The sequence below is a fragment of the Necator americanus genome, chromosome I (genome assembly GCF_031761385.1).
Source record: "Necator americanus strain Aroian chromosome I, whole genome shotgun sequence".
NCBI classification, from domain to species: Eukaryota; Metazoa; Nematoda; class Chromadorea; order Rhabditida; family Ancylostomatidae; genus Necator; species Necator americanus.
In genome coordinates, this window is record NC_087371.1 from 30457886 (window position 1) to 30477909 (window position 20024).

At 40.8% G+C, this 20024-nt stretch overlaps 3 protein-coding genes across 5 annotated transcripts; 2 read left to right on the plus strand and 1 right to left on the minus strand.

Annotated features, from left to right (window-relative positions):
• Nucleotides 1–4957: 4957 nt before the first annotated feature.
• RB195_007333 (uncharacterized protein) lies at nucleotides 4958–12852 on the minus strand (the record flags this gene model as incomplete). 2 transcript variants are annotated; one of them, XM_064180897.1, is made up of 7 exons in its annotated part: nucleotides 4958–5002; nucleotides 6277–6370; nucleotides 7476–7573; nucleotides 9529–9615; nucleotides 11257–11308; nucleotides 11846–11860; nucleotides 12842–12852. In XM_064180897.1, 7 exons carry the CDS (start codon nucleotides 12850–12852, stop codon nucleotides 4958–4960), a joined length of 402 nt encoding a protein of 133 aa, XP_064037731.1. The 2 variants fall into 2 exon arrangements, with proteins under 2 accessions (XP_064037731.1, XP_013292644.2); XM_013437190.2 differs by lacking the exons at nucleotides 11846–11860; nucleotides 12842–12852 and having other exon boundaries at nucleotides 11257–11298.
• Nucleotides 11896–16952, plus strand: RB195_007334 (uncharacterized protein; the record flags this gene model as incomplete). Of its 2 annotated transcripts, none has more annotated exons than XM_064180898.1 (6): nucleotides 11896–11958; nucleotides 13600–13701; nucleotides 14938–15078; nucleotides 15157–15258; nucleotides 15817–15982; nucleotides 16849–16952. In XM_064180898.1, 6 exons carry the CDS (start codon nucleotides 11896–11898, stop codon nucleotides 16950–16952), a joined length of 678 nt encoding a protein of 225 aa, XP_064037732.1. The 2 variants fall into 2 exon arrangements, with proteins under 2 accessions (XP_064037732.1, XP_064037733.1); XM_064180899.1 differs by lacking the exon at nucleotides 11896–11958 and adding an exon at nucleotides 13531–13533.
• A 373-nt stretch (nucleotides 16953–17325) lies between these two features.
• Nucleotides 17326–19967, plus strand: RB195_007335 (uncharacterized protein; the record flags this gene model as incomplete). The annotated part of the gene is made up of 4 exons (XM_064180900.1): nucleotides 17326–17328; nucleotides 17390–17440; nucleotides 19732–19894; nucleotides 19960–19967. The coding sequence occupies 4 exons, from the start codon at nucleotides 17326–17328 to the stop codon at nucleotides 19965–19967; spliced, it is 225 nt and encodes a 74-aa protein (XP_064037734.1).
• Nucleotides 19968–20024: the final 57 nt, after the last annotated feature.

A 20024-nucleotide genomic window follows, 5' to 3' on the forward strand; every position in this document is an offset into this window, starting at 1 on the left:
TCAGTGTTTTTATCCGTTTTGTATCAAATTTAGCGAATATTAACGGTATACTACTAGCTTGGTTTTGCACGGAGCACAATTTTTTTTCGGACAACTTTAATGATTTTTCAAATGAATTGTTGCGTGTTACATCAGATATCATAGGACCTTACTGTTCACCGAAGAAATTTGTTAGTCTTTTGGTTTGGTGAACTGGAAAATCCAGCTCTACGAGAGCTTTACAAGAATACAGAATCCTGGAAAAATGTGAGACCTAAAGGCTTACTTCGAGAAAACCATAGAGATTTACCTATTCACATATGTTTCGATTGCTAAAGTAAAACTCAATAATTAACGATCACAACAACATTGATGCTGAAACAGCAAAGAAAATCCAAGAACAGTAAAACTGGGTGTAAAGAACTTGTCCAGGCAAAACCTGAGATTTGCGCGCATGATCAGGAACGAAAGACAGCGTGAGACGGCAAATAACCAGGTTGAAACAGAACGGGATAACGCTGGGCGGGAGTGAGATTCGCTATCACCCGGAAATTAAACTTTCTCGCTTAAGAAACCGGATCGTTGAGATGACCACAAAAGGGAAATTCCCGGAAGATTCCAGGAATATCTTTCAAATTCTATGTTTTCCAGGGAAAAAATGCACTAAAGGATTGGGTTTCTCGCAACCACTGTGGTGCCAAAAGATATTTTTGTTTTTTTTAGATAGGATTTTATAAGAATGTCCTATAAATCCAATCGAAGGTTTCCTTGTGCGTACCATCCGAAAGCTATTGGATTGAAGATTGTAACAGTTAAAAGTTTGAAGGAAATCTTGAGAATACCGAAACAAGGAACAACCTCCAATCAATTTCCCGATTGGTCCAATTTTGTCATTTTGGAATTATTATTATTATTTTGGGAAAGCGGTACCTGGGAACGAGCTGTGTTAGTGTCTTTTTAACGAAAACAGCAGAAACTGTAGAATTTTGCTAAAGGATAGAAAGGTCACAAGGTCATATTATATATATGAATATAGGTATAAATATAAATTTAAATATATATATATATATATAGTACCGTTCCCGTTCTTGTCAATGGACGGTCGCTACCGATCCGGAAAAACACCGCCACTTTCGACTGCACTCCTGACCTCGCTTTGCCGTAACTCAAACCCGTCACTGTGTACGCTACCACGTAATATCCCCTTAAGAGGTCCAAAGCAATCATACTCTTATCTTAAATTTCGTCAGGATCTACATCACTCACCCAGGAAGTCCATCAAGAATTGACTTCCTAAATTTACTCTTTGATCTCCATCTGTTTTTGTTTCAAAACCACCAGTAACTGTTTCAAAACTCACACACAGCCTATATCATAGTAGGATTAAAACGACATGAAGCATAGTGCAGTTGCACAAGCGGCTGTGATCGAAGCGGCACGGTAGAGCGCAGCGGTTGGGATCGTATAAGAATCCTCGTTACTGCCGCCCATCTCTGCAGTTCGCCATGGTCCTACCTCTATTCCAATCGCTGTCTCCACTTTGAGCGCAGCCGCTTACGCAACTGACCGTGCTCCATGTCGTGTTAATCCTACTCTATATATCATTATATTAACTTTTCGCCCCAGTGGCTCTCGCTGATCGGTCTTTTTTCAACTTGGCACTTTATAGTAATTGTACTCAGGACGTAATACTGTACCAACCTTAAAGGCATCACCCCACGAATCTGAGGTGGTGCAGATTTCAGATGGAGTATTCGTATACGGGATGGGAGACTATGGAGAGGGGGTGATTCCGTCCATTTCTTCCTAACTGCCGCAAAAAACGGCCCGGAAGATGCGGCGCCGCACAATGCTGGCGCGCTCCAGTGGAACTCTCTGTAGAAAATAGTGCGCCAAAACACCTGAAGCCGTATCTTCCGGGCCGTTTTTTTAATTAGGAAGAAATTTTTTCAATTAGGAAGAAATGGACGGAATTACCCCCCTCTCCATAGTCTCCCATCCCGTATACGAATAATTCGCCTGAAATCCGTACCACCTCAGATTCTTGGAGTGATGTCTTTAAGAAATCAACACACCCTTTGATGGAACACGGCACGACTGTAGAAGAACAACTCGACCTAATCTTTTATCTTTTCTTAACGACGGAATCTTTTACTGCACTAGAAAGAATTAACTAATATCAGAAATCAATGTTTGCCACTTTTTACTGTTACTTGCTGCCATCGCATAGTACTTATTCTAAAAGTAACCTCTCCTAGTCTCTATCTAAACGTTCCAGCTATTTTACTTCTTTCATCGTAAGAAGTTGCTTCAAAAGAATCACTAGGATATGATCTGTTTTTGCCTCTGAATTACAACTCATTCTAAGACTATAGCATTCTTGCTGGTCTTTTTTTTTAGCATGAGCTAAATTAAGTACTTTTGTAATAGACTAATTCCGTTCATTTGATTAGAATTCTAGTTTCATGAGCTCTTGACACATTTTATTATTATTTTATTTTATAAAGGATCTTGAGATCGTCGTTGTTCAAGACCTAACAAACTTGCGGACGCCCGATATTTCTACCTCCAACAATGAGGTACTACTGTGGTAAAAACTTAAATTAAAGAAGTTCACGCTTTAGTAGTATAACATTAAATTCACTGTCATACTAACTTATCGAGGAAAAGAAGAATAAAACACAGAAAAACACCATAGAGAAAGAAATTTACCATAGCGATGTTAACTTTTAAGATATTCCTCTTTTTTTTTCGAAACGTTTTTTTTTTGCATTTTTTCTAAAGCTCAGAACCTGTTTCTAAGCTGTTTCTGTTGCGTGAGCCAGTATAACACACTTCAGATAATAATTGTTCCCACCATGTTCCTCATATCTATGTATTCCAAACGGAATTGAGCGGGATTTGGGTTTCAAATCCCGAATGTCAGAATTTTGAAAGCTCATATTTGTGTGGAGAAATGTAGCATCAGAAGTTTGTATCACGTAGTTCTGTTTAATTTTCGAATTACGTAAATATCAAGAAAATTGAAGGAAACCATGGAACTCAGTCTTCAGTCCGTTGACCCCACTCTTTAATTCATAGATGATGGAATTTTGAATGTGCTCGCTGATGTTGAGTCGATTCTGTCGGAGTTCAACGGAAGCATTTTGGTGATGCTCCAGAACACAGGCCAAACCGGTTCTTTCACGCTTGAGTTGACTTACAAATCCTCAAGCTCCTCAAGCTCAGCAGATTATGATTATGGTTTTTGCGGTCTCTCTATAGGCTCAATTAACTTCACCTGCCGATGTACCCCTCATGCGTGGATTACGAATACTAGCATACACATCCTGCTTTGATCGAACACCCTCACCACGCACGATATGAACTAACTGCGGTAATGTTGCATAGGAGTCAAAACGATTATCACATCCTTAATCAGTGTATACATGTGTATGGTACATGTACATGTGTATATAATATGTATGTAATAGGTATTCGGTGAGTGCATACGCATATAAAATTAGCAGGCCCATGAAATTTGCTTCTTTTTTTATCCTGTATTTGGAATTTTGCCTCCTGTGATCATTATATTCACAACCAGCGTACGCAACAGTTCCATTAACCCTAAATAAAAACTGCATGCCGATTTTTGAGAAAAAAATCGGTATTTCCGTCCAGAAGGGTAAACGATAAAGTATCCGGTGTTAAAGGCATCACCCCACGAATCTGAGGTGGTACGGATTTCAGGTGGAGATACGGATTCGAGCGTTCCGGCGCGCTATTTCCTACAACGAGTTCGACTGGAGCGCGCCAGCCTTGTGTACGCACCGCATCTTCCGGCCGTTTTTTACGCCAACTAGCAAGAAATGGACGGAACCACCCACCTTACCATAATCTACGATCCCGTATACGAATACTCCACCTGAAATCCGTACCACCTCAGTTTGGTGGGGTGATGCCTTTAATCAATCCGCTTGATATGCGCCAACGCATTCAACTCCATACAGAATCGTTTGAGGTTTGAGTGTCCAGCCTATACAATGACATGCGGGGGCTAGCCGATGCATTGGGTCAGTGTTTTTGTCCTCCCAGACTAGTCTGGTATTACTTTGTCGAATCAGGGAAAATGAAAGGTTTGGTTTACTTTAAGGCGCTTCTGAATCATCGACTGTGGAGCGGAAGCACTTACTCTACACTGCACTACACCTGCGCCTTCGCCCAAAACAGTAGTAACATGTGGAGAATACAATAATGAAGTGTTGATTACAAATGCAATGAATTATTGTGTTGCTATGAGTTAAGAATATCTCAAAGGACAACTAGAAACTATGGCTCTTCAAAAACATAAATAGACAGACTATATCTATAACTAACTATAACATTACACTATAACTTTTATAAAATTGTTTGTTTCCTTTAGGAAAAGTTCCTTTCAATTCCTTTCTTTGTAAACAAAAGATTCATTTACATTCACTGACGTTCAAATACTGGATAGCGACTTTTCTTTTCCATGGTTCTTAGAAAGCTATGTCTACAGAGTACTTTTTCTCCTTTGGAATTTTGCTAGACGTTTTTTTTTCCTTTGGAATTTTGCTAAACGTTGTGCAAGGGTCTCTATTACACGGTTGTAAATGTTTATACTTTGAAAATACTTTCCATAAATGTTATAATTCTGAATAAAACCTATTACGCGTGCGAACTACAATATACAGTCGGGGCAGGAGGGTTTTTAAAACAAAGAGAGACTGTGCCAAGCAGAGAAAGAGAGCGGTCCGCTGCACAGTCATCAGATAGAAAACTTAAAACACATTTGACGCCAACTGTATTGTGCTGCTAGCTACAAATATTTCTTATTTTGACCAAAAACATCTACACAATCTCGGACTCACATCCACAAATCCACCACACATAACGCAAGGATAATTCCAAGAAATGTGAAAATCAAGCAGTCCCTTACATTTAAAACACTGAGCTGTACAAAAAGTTCGAAAGATTATCAATAGTCTTCATCAGAGTCTATGTTGTTACGACGCCGATCGAACTGAAACGAAACTTCATTGGAACACAAAAAATAAGCTTTGTATAAGGATGAGAACCTGATGATGAAACAAATGAAAAGACAGAAAATTAGGAAGAGAAAAATAACTTTTTTATCTTATAAGCGACTATTAATTGTTTTTCTTAACCGAACTCATCGACAACCTAATCTGAACTGAATCGAACTTATGTGAAAAATTACCGGCTGTGGCAGGCCAAACAAGGAACCGTATATGTCTGTATACGTAAGGCTGGATACTTATTTTTTCTGCATATTAATAAACGTAGATGCTCATTAATTACACGTCTAGTTCCCTTCTATGCTCCTCTTTTTTTGGATAGATTTTTTTTACTTTTACCTTTTCAGCTAATTGCCCTGCCACTATTCCCGTCCTTCCAACTAATAAAGTCTTGTTCGCATGTTGACATCCATTCACTAACAAAAGGATGCTAATATCTTACAGCTATTGTATTTTTTTAAAATCTGTTCCGTCCTATTATCTCTGTTCAAAACTGTTATATTTACGTGTTAAACTCATTCCATTGACTTTCAAGCTTCCAACTGGTAATTCATGACCGCCGCCTGCCTAGATTGCACTGGCTAATCATTCCAGGATCACAAAATTTGGTGTACCCTCGTGCCTAAGATCCCCATACAGATCCACCCATGGTCTCCACGAGAAGGACTTTGCCGGACTCCAAGGTGCTCTCCTCGCCTTGAGTTATGTTGGTAGTTCAAACCTTTGGAGATACATAGATAAATAGATACATAGATAGATAAATAGACTAATACGGAGTGTTCTGAATTAGGGCAGCAGATCACATAAGAAGACCTTTCACCTTCTTTTTAACTGCCACAAGAAGGACTTTACCGGTTTACTTTGTAAAAAGAATTAGGTGCTAAATTTTTTCTTCTTTTTTACTGTGAATCGAGCAAAACATGCTTTCATTTTATGATGCACCAGTGGTGCATGTGAATGGATAGAAAAATGTACTACGGATGGTACTTATTCCGCTCCAACTTCTCCAATTTATTTCTGCCAAAAATTGAGATGTTAGATGTTATAAGGATAAACCTTCTTTTGATCTCATTTCCCAAATAATGATAATTATATTAATTAGATAATTGCACTGCAATCAACTGCATACTGGCATCACTAAAGAATTTCTGAACGATAATTGCGAGAAAAAGGATAAAACATGCAAACTGTACATTCAGCTGCAGGCCAATACAAGAAATAAATAAAGCTCTGGGATAGTAGTTCTACCAAAACCAACCTTGACAGTAGTAGTACGGTTCGTCTGCGTTGAGACCCGTTCCATTAACTGCTTTAATCCTTCGTCAGATAATTTTCCAGCGATTTGTCCACGCCTTCAAAAATATGCTCATGATATCTCAAAAACAATTGATGCACTGACGTTTGAAGACAAATATTCGCTCAGAGGAATTTTCGTGGCTGCGATTTCCGTCTGTAGGTAGGGATCCTTACAGATATTAGAATGAAAACATGCAGCACCTCCCAAGAAATCAAAAAATCTATAAGATCAGAAGCCCCAAAAGTCATGGGCTCCAATTGCAGTTCGGAGGAGAATGGGTAAGTAAAGTACGAAGTGCAACCCGTAGAATACAATCTTTACAGGTGTGCGTCAGCGCCTGTACTTCAACGTTGGATCGTCTGAAGTTCACGAGCGCATCTCAGGCCCATGTAATAGGGGAAAACATAGCCAATTTACTAGCAACCTTCCCCAACTGCGTTTTTCATTACTCCGAACCAGCTTTGACGTTTTATTGATTCAAGTTCTGTCGCTTATCTCTATAAAGTAAACAGTTCACCTGTGTACGGGTTCCGAATAAAGCTCATCGTCAAAATGATGTCGTGGGAAAGTCAAGGAAATTAGATTCATTTCTGGAATTGCGAAGACTGGCACAAAGGCCGAGTGACAGGGAGAGGGAACAAGACGTTACTCTAAAATGCGTAAGTCGACACTAACCCAAAAGAACATCAGCTCGGCGAAAGAATGTATGTTGCGGTGCGCTAGTCGAATTCACTAGCTGGCTCGTGTTAAACCGCTTACTTCACACACCAGCCTATCTAGCAGTCTTCACTGCCCGGCCTAAGTTTTCGACATAAGCCGATGGTGTAACTACTCGTCCAGCCAGTTGAACTACCTTCGCGAAGGGTTTACTACGAGTCAAGGAACAACAGAATATTATGTTACTTCAGCAAGTCTCATTTAGTGACGAAGTCATTTTGCTGCTGCCGAAATCTTTGAGTGTTTCTGATGTTCCATATTCTTGTATTTGTGAAGGTTTTTTTTTGTGTAGTGGTGGTATTAGTGAATTACGTTCCAGCCCTACCTATTCGTGGAGAGATCGCAGCCTCGAATCTTTTCCAAGGGAAATTTTAATGTAATTTCAAGTGGATATACCACTATTAGAATGAAATTATAGAAACGTCACATTTGAAAAAATAAACCTAGCCATGTTGATTACTACAGATTCAACCATTTTAGCTTTTTCTGGCTTGACAGCTGACAAATTGCTGAGACGTACCAAGGCTTGCTGATCGAGGATCTGAAAAATGGTCATCATCAATAAGGAAGGTAAAGCACTGCTTGTAAAACAATCGCATAGAGAACCCACTACAACAAAAGACACAATGAGACTGATCCGAAATCAGCAGATTTATCAAATAATTGCTGCGAGAATTTAATATCGTATTTGATGCATCGATTTACTTCGACAGCTTTCTTCGCATTTTTGGAGCAACTTAGAACCATTAGGTCAGTTTTTCTTTTAAATATATATATGTATATATATATATATATATATATATATATATATATATATATATATATATATATATATATATAGTTTAACAGACGTAAAAAGCTACTTAGCCCCCGTCTGCCTTTGTGTATACACGGGATATATACTGCATATATACAATGAAAGAAAAGAGTTAATTTTTTCGTTGGTTTTTTTCAGTTAGTATCTTTTTCTTTTTGGACGTTTCCTCCGATTTTTCATTTTCTTCTGGCTAAATCTAATCAAAAAATTTAAATCTAGTTCACTCAACTGAAAGAGTGAATTCGAAATCCTGTCCTACGCCAATGATTACAACATTACAGACATTGCTGCATTTGGCAAAGAAAGTAAAATAAGATAAGCCGAGCACAGTCCTTTTTCGTTTCGATTACGTTTCACACCGTACCGCGACAATCCTGCGAAATGATGTAAACCATGATCTTCGGATGTTACGTTCCTTTACACGGATTTGGGAAGGTCGGAAAGAAGTCGTAACTCCTCTTCAGCTAACTCCCCGGAAGAAAAAGCAGAGGAAGAATAGACATGAAGAGTTGGAATTTACATGACAAACATAGTACTTCACCCAACGGCACACATTTAAAAGCGGTACACATGAATTTGACGATGTTGGGATCTCTCCAAGAAATAAGGTTCAGAGTGTGGATTACGAGCATGAGCGTTATCACACCCAATTCCACCTGCTCGTCCTAAAAAATGGCGTCGGACACTGCTTTTTTTTCCTACGAGGCATGTTAGAACCAGAAGTCTGTTCAAGTAAAAGCAATGAATAGGAACGAATAGCAATTAAGACGCTGAAACTCGTAATCTACAGTCCGAATCTTATCTTCTCAGGGCGGTCCTAACACCATAAATTTCGTGGTATGCTGCCCTTTAATTTTGCAAGACAAATTATTTGAAGCACAAGTGTAGTCACACGAGCGGCCTGCTTGGCAATTTACCAAGGTGGCGTAAACTAACGTCATCCGGATTGATACTGTTGTCTGTTTGTTTTTTTTTAGCAAATTTTTTGTTTGTTTTCATTTTTTTTGCTTTTTTCTGGATTTTTTCGTATTTTTGTTACGTTCGCTGTATTTGTTTTTGGTATGTAAATCCGTATTGTACCTGTATTGCTCTTAAGTTATTCTGTTGTATTCTGTGCATTTAGTTTTATGTTAGTGTTCTTTTGGTTTGCAAGGGATGAAGGAAAGGCGAAGAAACAAAAAAAGAACACTAACATAGAAATAAATACAATTTTGAACTAAATTTCAAAAGCAAAACATGAACAGAAACAATACAATAACTTAAGAACAACATGGATACAAAATAGATCTACATAACAAAAGCAAATACAACAAACATAACAAAAGAAAAAAATAAAAAAGAAACTTGAAAGGCGAAAAAACCTGAAAGAAAACAAAAAAAAACAAGCAAAAAGTTGCGGCCAATATTGATTCGGATGACATTACTTCACGTCACTTTGTTAAATTGCCAATAACACCGTTCGTGTAACTGCACTCGTGCTTAATACTGTCGTTTTGACCCGACTATACTACTTGTATATTGACATATTGATCATATCAACCTTGTCCAATGATGCCATGAGAATTTTGATGTTGGGGAATTTTTGGGACATAGACCGACTACATAATCGTTGGTACAAAAAAAAAACATATGGTCAAAAGCGGCAAAAAACGGCTCGACTGAGAATTTCCAAGACTAACCTGCGATAACATTGAATTCACTGCATTTTCTTGATTTTCAGCTTGCTTTTGGGCTTCCGCTTGCGAAGTACCGTCTTTGGCTTCAGCCTAAACATCCTAGATTGATGTAGTGCTCAAAACTATCACCAAAAAAAAATTTGGAGGATTACACGAGATACTGTCAGGTCACAGCCCCATCTAGATACCTGAACGTCTGATACCGACGTTATATGTTCTATAGGAAAATGCACGCTCAAAGAGCAGTACTAAATTTGGTCATGCAGTAGTGAGCAGAAAATAACGTATGGCGGGACGGAACCTAAGTCTAACGCGATCTGCAGTCCGGGAATGTTTACAAGACATTACGTATCTGATGGATATGCCCGGGGAAACAAACATCCCTCAACGAAGCCAGTCGTTTACGGAGACAAGGACCATTTCAGATGCTCTCCTGTCTATAAAGATGCAGAGAATTGCATAATTACAAGGAAATAAGACAAGAATAGTTAGATGTTCGTCTGTCGTTGAATCTTGGCATGTTGAATACGCAGCTTTTGATTGATTTGCTTGAGCTGTAGCCACGATTCTTGGTTACTCATGCACGCTAAATTCACTAAATCCAACTACAGGAAAAAAAGAACTACTTCAGCCCTAATACACATCGCATTATGAGAGACAAAAAAAAAACACGAAATGGAAAAGAAAAGCAATGTCATTCACTAGTTGAACCGGAGCTTTCATAAACTAAGAACGATTGAAAATAAATGTTATCAACTGCAATAACTTAATCTGTTTTAAACGATCATGGGGCAGCTTGTGATTAACAAGTCTTTTTCTTTTCAAGAGATTTTTGCTTCCAATTCAGTTGAGTGCTGCCCGCCGCCAAATTTGCGAATTCGCTTAGAACACTCCCACTTTGATTCCCACTCTACTTCTCTCCTTTGGAGAGAACTCAGAGTGCCTCCAAAGTGTCTTCCCCAATCTCTGTTCGAGCTGTTCAACGCTGACGGAGAGCTGGGAGTATCCCCAGCTTGAAAAACAATGCAAACAGCTTCAGGTGCTCTATGGATGACCATCATGATCAGATAGATCGACCTCAGCTTGGAACTCAGATTTTTCACCATCCAAAAAAGATATCGAATGATAACATAGTATCTGTTTGGCAATACAGAAGCCAAGATCCGTGAATACATGTTTGAAAGAAGAAAAAAAAACTTGGCTTCTTCAGAGACAGATTACGGAAATCTCGCCTTTGTTATTGTTTAAGGACCCCACGGCGGACCTCACGTGTCCACACTTCGCCAGGAAAAGCTGCATTCTCATGTCCTCTTGGAATCGCTGCATTTCGTCTTAAAAAAAAATTGGCATATAGCAAATAGCTACTTCCGAAGCAGTGGCAAAAAAAAGCGCTACGATCCACTAAAAGGTATGTATCGAAGTCATTATCATTCATCAAAAGCCAGTTACGATATTACTTTTGTGGAATTGTAGGAAAATTCTTGGTATCAGATGTTGGTTTTGTACATATAGATGCGCAATTGCATCTGTTGCATAGACAGAACTCGTCCAACCGCTGTGATTGTGTATTTCGAAATACCAATTTTTGAAATCGATCGAAATCAAAAATTCAGGCATCCTCACATGTAATTTGACAATCAACCCCATCAGGGAACAGGATTTTTGCTTTACAGATGAAAAAGTTACACCCTATTGTTTGTATAATATGCAATCCACAACTAAAAGACTTACACGAGGTTGCAATTGATGCGACAACTGTGAGGTAGTGTTCATTGAGGATTGTCTGAAATCGACCAAAATAGGAAAAAAGAAACAGCAGCAATGACAATTGAAAAAAAAAGTTAAGAGGGAAATAGTAGGACTAGAGGCTGTCGCATTAGCGCCGTAATTCGATGCCTAATGTCTGAAGATAGTTCTGGATCACTCCCCTCCCATCCGAGCGCCTGACAGTTGCCGTCTGTGCATTCACACACTCTACACAAACACAACAACATATAGTAGGGTCAAAACGACATGAAACACGTACGCAAATTGCGTACGCAGCTTCTTTCGAGGCGCTTCGGTGGAACGTAGTGGCTAGGAGCGTGGTGAAATCCTTGCTGGCATCACCCAACGCTGCAGTTGGCGACGGGCCCACCTCGGTTCCAATTGCTGCCTCCACAGCGCCGTTTCGAGCGCGTACGCAAATGCACATCAACTACACTCGTGCTTCATGTCGTATTGACTCGACTATATATATATATATATATATATATATATATATATATATATATATATATATATTATATATATATATATATATATATATATATATACTAACTCGAAGCATTGATGTCTGAAACTTTTACATCCGAATTATTGGTCACAGGAATGGCTCCAAGTTACTGCTTCTCCAGCGTAAACTATCCGAGACGTTTCCTAAACAGCTTGGAGGTGTTTGCTTAGTTTGTGGAAGTGATTTCGCTGATCTGTCCATTAGTGGTTAATTGTCTTTCCAAGACCGATAGAGTGGACTAGTGAGCAACTTTCGGATGGCTAGGGTCCCACGTTATTGCGTTCGTGCTCTCTTTTCACAAAACAGTGAAGCATGAGATGTTGTGGAGCAAGGTCAACATCAGTATGCAGGCTTCTTCAGCTGCTTACTACACTAACAACCTAATTGGAAAAAGAGAAAAATCGAAAAAAAGAGGAAAAGATGTCTGGGATTTGTGTTGGTTTGGACGGATGTTTCTCTGCATATGCAATATTTTTGTTTCTACTAATATTTACTCGTAGCTATTTGTGGAGAGATCCCAGTACACTTTGTGATATACTGCATCTAACCGTGTGTGAACATCTAGTTGATACAATACACACTACAATATAAAATATAGATACTGAATACATATTACGTAATATAACACATGTGTTGCATCTTTCACTAAATTTAAAGGCATACCAGAGGGTTTTTAAATGGGAGATTAGGGGGGGGGCTAACTAAAGGGTTTTGGGCCTTTGTAGAGGTCGATGGGCGGCGGGGTGATGGATGGCGACGTTCGGCTCCGTGGCTCCATCCCTTCATACCCCACGAATCTAAGGTGGTACGGATTTCAGGTGGAGTATTCGTATACATAGATTAAGGTGATCGTAGATTAAGGAGAGGGGAGTGATTCCGTCCATTTCTTCCTAATTGCCGTAAAAAACGGCCCGGAAGATAAGGCTTCGGGCGTTCTGGCGCACTATTTTCTACAAGGAGTTCGACTGGAGCGCGCCAGCCTTGTGCACGCGCCGCATCTTCCGGGCCGTTTTTCAATTAGGAAGAAATGGACGGAATCACCCCCTCTCCATAATGTACTATCCCGTATACGAATACTCCACCTGAATTCCGTACCACCTCAGATTCGTGGGGTGATGCCCTTAATTTTTTCATGTCAGCTTGGCCGGAACTGCCTTTGCAGTGCTGTCGAAGGTTTGAGATGAGGAATGCAACTGCAATCAGGCTAAGGTGCGGATGGTTATTTTGGAATGTGGTTGAAGGGGGCGGGTGCACCGTAGTCATTGAGAAGATAAATTGGTACAAAACTTGTACGGGAGGATAAAAACACTGACTTGACACATCGATTATCCCCAGCAAGTCATTATGTAGACCAGTTCGTAAACCTCAAACAATTCTGAATTGAAGTGAAAGTGGTGGCGCATCCCATGCGGACTGATTAACATGATACACTTTATCCTCAGAGAGGGACTGAGAGTGAACGAATTCTCAGCTCAACGCGGAGAGGAGTCTTCTAGTTGAGTCAAAACAACATAAAACACGGACAGTTGCGCAAGCGGTTGGGATTGTGCAAGGATCCTCGCTACCGCCAGCCATCTCTGTATTTCGCCATGGTCCCACTTCGATTTCAACCGCTGACTCCACCGCACCGCTTCGCGCGCGGCGTCTACGCAACTGCACCAGGCTTCTGGTCGTTTCGCCCAGCTATATCCGCATTTTCACCATCGTCGTTTATTCAATAAGGAACAGTTATGGTACAGTTTTTTTCCGCATATTTTTCCCTAAGGTTACAGTGAACCATCATACGACAAATACTTCAGGCTGCGAGGAAGAAAGGACTTTCTTTGGAAGAGAAGCGCGCTAAGATGTTGGAATTGTTCTATGAGAGCCAGGATATTTTTCAAATGAAGGAACTTGAGAAGGTTTGTTGTAGAGTGTTGTGCTGCAATTGGAGTCGTGGAATTCATCATTGGTTGCTATGTTGTCACCCCAATCTGTTACCTACTCATTCGTTTTCAAGCATGTATAAACAAGATGTGAACATCCGAGATATTCTTCTCAGAAGAAGTATAGTCGGGTCAAAGCGACGTGAATAACGAGTGTAGTTGCTATGTATTTGCTTACGTGTTCTAAACGACGCGGTGGAGGCAGCAGTTGGAACCGAGTTGGGACCGTCGCAAACTGCAGCGCTGGATGGTGCCAGCAAGGGTTTCACCACGCTCCTAGCCGCTACGCCCCACCGAAGCGCCTCGGAAGAAATCGCGTACGCAATTGCGTACGTACTTCATGTCGTTTTGACCCTACTATACTAACAGTCCCATGAGTGCGATACATGGTCCGAAGCAATCTTCGTAGTTCTCAGCAAATCTAGTAGCTCAAAGAGAGATGTAACATCCAAAAGCTGTGCCCGTAGTTTTCTTCAAACTCGGCATCAAGGGTTAGGTTAAAAAAAACCAGACCAACGCGTTTGACTAGGTCCGCAAAGTGACGCTTATTGCCTACGCGTCTTAAGCGTCGCGAGCCGTGAAAAACCAGCAAGTGCCATTCTGTCGCTTCCTTTTCTTTTACCGTACTGATGCGCGCGACGTTGTAAAACTGTCGGTATAAACTGTTGTGCTCATGGCAACCCCGTTTTCAAATAAATTTCGTTATAGCGCAGCTAGTGAGTGAAGTCGCAGCTACAGCGATGAGTGATGCCAAAGAGGGTCTCCCTTGATCACAACCGCTCGCTCCACTGCGCCGCTTCGAGCGCAGCCACCACAACTGGTAGCGAGGTTCATGTTATTTTAACACGACTATACCATTGTTTCGAGGGACGTATCTTCTCCAGCTTCCAACCGGTGTCTCCACCGCCCCGCTTGGAACGCAACTGCTTTCGCAACTACACCGTGCTTCGTGTCGTTTTAACCCGGCTATATTCTCACTGTATTAATCTCATCTTCAATATCCTCCATAGCTCGAATTATAAAAAACTGAGATAGACAAAGAGAAATGTGGTTATTTATGGATTCAGCATTGGCGCCCAGCAACTGTCACTGTCAATGGAGTTCCTTTATTCAGTATCTGATCAGTGCATGGTTTCTGCCTTTCCATTGCAAAGCACTATATCTGGTTTATTTGTGTAAAATGGAATTGATTTTGATCTCTTATCGTTTTAGATCGCTCCAAAGAAGAAAGGTGTTATATCTCAGTCTGTAAAAGAGGTAACTCAATCGCTGTTGGACGACGGTTTGATAGAGTGTGAGAAGATTGGCCCATTTGTCTGTTACTGGGCTTTTCCATCGAAGGCTATGCAAACTGTAACTTGACTTTTTGTTTTCTTAGAACTGTGTTCTACTTTATTCTGAGCTAAAGTACAGATTGCTCTTTTTTTCAAGAGAAAACGAAGACAGGAGGACTTAGAACAATCGATAATAGCTACAGAAGCAGAAATCAAGGAAACATCTTCCGAGTTACAAAGAAAAAGGAAGGGAAGAGAGGTTGGTGACCACTCACAATGAGGAAAGGAATTCTGAGCACTTGTTACGTTCTAGAATACAGTCCAAACTTTGTGCTGATAATAAAAGCTGAACTGTATTCTTGGCGTTCTGTACCGGGATCCAACATGATCTACCCGACTTTATACGGGTCTGATTTATTCAATTGAATAGGCTAACGGACAAATAGAGGAATTCAGACACGTTGCTGTCCAATAAATCTTATATATTCCAGCATTTTTAGTATCATGGGTGAAGTTTTATTGAGTCCAGAAAGAAAGAAATCCACTAAATTGGCATTTGTGGCCAAAGCGGTTGTCATGTTCGTAGTCAGCATATGCCATAACAGGTTGACATAGCAGCAAACAGAATTTAAAACTCTCAGAATCATAGTCCGCTAACGTGGTCTTTCTTCATGATTTCGTTGAGAAAAAAAAAAACAATTTAAGAAAATCTTTTATCTTGAGTGTTCCTTTTGAAGCCACTTATTGAGTTCCTTTGCTTACAAATCTATATCTGATCTTGATCCGGAATTTGCTATAGTTCCTTTCACCATTATAGGATTCAAAACGTCGCAGTGAGCTTCTGGCCCTGTATTCAAACCTGGAAGCGCAAGAGAAAGATCTTAGCAAAAGACTGGATAAGTATGCGCAATGTTCACATGAGGTGATAGCTCAAAGGAAAGTTCGAGCAGAAAGAAACCGCGAGGAGATCAATCGGTGGACAGGTACACTTGTTATATATATATATATATATATATATATATATATATATAGATTCTTAGAAAATTGAGCACTGATGAAAGATCTCGTAGCTTTCTTGCTAAAGGCGTCAATGCCACACTTGCAGGATATTCAAATTTGATTTTACACTTATATTCTCTCGATGCCAACACAATTAGGAGCCGCTTACACGTGATTGTTCTGTGGCCCTACTTTCAGTTAGCGCAACCAGGCATCTGAGTATACCTCTTGACACTGCAAGAGCTAAATAACTCGCACTGATAAAAGGCAAGTCTTGCAAAAGGTGCTGTCGTTCAGCACACTATCAGAGCCCATCCTATCCATGATAGGTCAAACATCTAAGGGAATCTTTGAAACAGAAGAAGAAACAACGTAGCGTTGAACTGCCGGTTGCTGTCGAATGAACTTCAAAAGAGTGCTCTTTCAACAGCACTTCTATAGCTGCGTGCACCGTTTGCTGCATTGCAGGAAACACCCGTTAGAGATCGTCATCAATACCAAAAACTACTTTATATACTACGGCGATGCTGATGAAAAGAGGATGGGATGCTCCGCGATAGCCGTGAGGAACGTCCACAACAATCCTGATGATACATATGATACGGCCACAACATATCCTGATGGATAAATTTGGCTCAAAGTCGTATTAGTCGTAGATTTCTTTTTTTTTACTCAAAAGATGAATTTAAAAGCGATCAAACGGTGGTTATCTCTGCCCGGTTGACCGCAGGCAACGTACCCTCTCTTTGTGCCTGCGCCCCCTCCCTCTCCGGTTTGTGCGCGCGTCACGGTCGTCCATTTGAAGAATTAGAAAGAAGGATAAAACGCAAATCAACTTTTTCTTTTTTAGATAACATCTTATCAATCAAGAAGTGGTGCAAGTCGGAATTTGGAATGGAGGAAAACGTGCTTGATCAGCAATTTGAGATTCCTGCCGATTTGGATTATATCTAACGGATGTGTTGCAATTATAGAGGCCGGAACCAAATAGCGACGAATCTGTTGCGGTCCAGAATGCTACTGCATTTTTCATACTTGGAAGTACCTCACTGTTGCTCTTTTTTCCTCTTTCTTTGGGTAGTAACAGCGCTAACACAGTACAAGTTCCAGTGTTTTTGGTCTTAGAACGGGACTTGGCCTTGCGGGTCGGAAGTACAGTTGGGACAAAACGACATGACCTGTGAAGCAGTGGCGTAAGCAGTTACTGTTGTCGTAGGTCGCCCCTTGCTGGCTCAAATCGGGCTAAAAAGCTGAACGGGGATCTCACTATACTACCGCCAGGCAACTGTACTACAAGTTGGGTCGTTTTGAATAGATTGAATATGGGATGGTAAGTACTCAGCTTAATACATGTTTAAACTAGAGGTTGAGGTTAAATTAGATATAATTAGGTGTGTGAACTGCACAAGTGCTTGAGGGAAATATTGTTATGGTTCACAAATGTACTTCTTGCTCCATGCTATCGTCCGTGTTCAACCTGTCTTTTATATTTGTGTATCTTTTCGTTGGAAAGTAAATAAATAAAAATGAAAAATAAAATCGAAAATAGAAAATAAATAAATCTTTCGTGTGAGAAACAGGTTCTCCCTTGACTTGTATCTTTTCCTTAGTTTTATTTTATAAAATTACAACATTTGCATACTTCTTAAGTCTTATATACGCATTAGTTGTAAGAGTATGACGTGAATCCCTGTATCTCAACACGATTAGCCGAGCTGTGTACATACTGTTACGTACGTCACAAGTACCCATATATTTAGGGCAAGCATGTGATCATGTGAGACTGAGGAGTTACGCTGAAAACGAAACCACGCTCCTTCTTTGAAAAGCTTTCATGGACACATAGTAAATATAGTAAATTATTGTCTACCAGCCGTCGAGGTAATGAGGGCGTAACTTAGTATTTACAACGAATCAACGACTTGTGAGGAAAGGGATCCCTCTTGAGCGCATTCTCTGGAGCTTCTTCCTCTTTATCTTCATTTTGCCAGTGTCCTAGACCGAGTTCTTCACCTTTTTGTGGAACTTTCCAAATTGAGGGGACGCTTTTATTCACGCATGAAGAAGTTGGAGAGCAATACAACATCGTTATCATCTTAGGCCAATTGTAGTTCCTTCCGTAACACTTGACGAGCCACCGCGTAATGCAAGTAACTTTTAGCATCCCAACACCTCCACCTTTGCATTGGCTCGCGCATGTGAAACGAGGTGGCATATGTCCATAAAACGGAGAAATAAAGTTGATTTGACGAATGTACATCTTTCGCACTTCATGTAGAAGTGCAATCTTGTGAAAAATTACTTGTACTCTTACCATGCTATAGTGCGCTTGCGATGTTGTACGGCGCATTGAAACCCTCGCTTAAAAGAACAATACCACGAAGTTGAGGAAGTTGGGACCTCATCACGAATAAATACTGATATAGCTTGCGTAAGAGGCTGCACTCGAGGCGGTGCGATGGAGGCAGCAGCTGGAATGGAGGTGGGACCATGGCGAATTGCAGAGATGGGTGGCGGCAGCGAGGATCCTTACACAATCCCAACCGCTACGTTTCACCGCGCCGCTTCGAGCGCAGCCGCTTACGCAACTGCCCGTGCTTCATATCGTCTTGATCAAACTATACACAGCCTCGTTTGTTCAGTTCATCGAGTGCAAACAGTTATGCTATGTGTTATATAATTCCTTGGGTAAATGTCTCGGGTTTCTGATACCTCTCAACCTTGGCGATATTTCGCATTTCGTTCTTCCTGCGGACTCAACATCGGAGATTTTCTCAAACGTTGTGAGGGTCACGCTATGCATCAAGAAAGCACCATTGTCTAATTTACGTGTGCTGCTTCTTACTTAAACCCGGTTAACAGTTACTTTGCGAGAACGACCTGAAGCTCGGCGCAGTTGCGCAGGCGGTCAAAACAGCGAGGAGGTGCAGGCGATAGAAATTCAGGCGGGACTCTCGCCAACTACACTCATCGCTGCAGTCCTTTGCAAGTTGATCGCAACCACTATCTCAACTGCCGTTGCGACCGCAGCCGCTTACGCAACTGCACCGAACTTCAGGTCGTTTTCATCCGACTGTGTGGTGTTACAGGGTCTTGCAGAAACGTATTATAGCAACTGTTCTAGCTTTACCATCACAATACTCGAGTATGATCATATATTCGAATACAATTACTTGATCCTGAAAAGTTCTTGAATTTTGGAGCGTTCTACTCGCTGACCTTTCAAATATAGTTGGGATTTTTACGGACGTTCATTTGGGTATTTTGTATTTGACCTAAGTTCAATATTGGCTTTGAATGCTCGAATATATTCGAACGCTGCCGCATGCCGTATATTCGTGTTCTGGTGTGTGCGAGCACTATAGTTGGATCAAAACGACATGAAACACGGACAGTTGCGTAGGCGACTGTGCTCGAAGCGGCGCGGTGAAGGGTAGCGGTTGGGATCGTGTAAGGATCCTAGCTACCGCCACCCATCTCCGCAGTTCGCCATGGTCCCACTTCGATCCCAACCGCTGTCTCCACCGCACCGCTTCGAGCGCAGCCGTTTACGCAACTGTCCGCGCTTCATGTCATTTTGACCTGACTACATCTTTCCTCGAATATTTGACTATTCAACTGGTCGAATACTAGAGAATTCATTTGAATATTAGCATTTATGTCCACAAACGCGTGCATAAACGTCTTTAAAGCTTCTCAACAGTGTCGATAAATTTCAATCAAATTAGTCTAGGAGAATGAGAACGCCGACAAATCAGCTGAAACACGCAATTCATTGTACAAACCAGATAACGTTCATGAATTCCAACGATTCCGAATTGAAGTCGAACGCGTGAACGCGTTCACCTGTCGTAGAGGAACTGATCAACCCCAACTCCTTTGTTTTTCCTCTCTTTGTGCGTGGAATCATTTTAAGAATATCAAGAAGGACTGACCCTAATTAACAGATCATCTCTTCCAGGTCTTTAAGTATTAATGGACGATGTAGGATTTGTGAAATTCTTTCTTGATCTGCATATCCGTGTA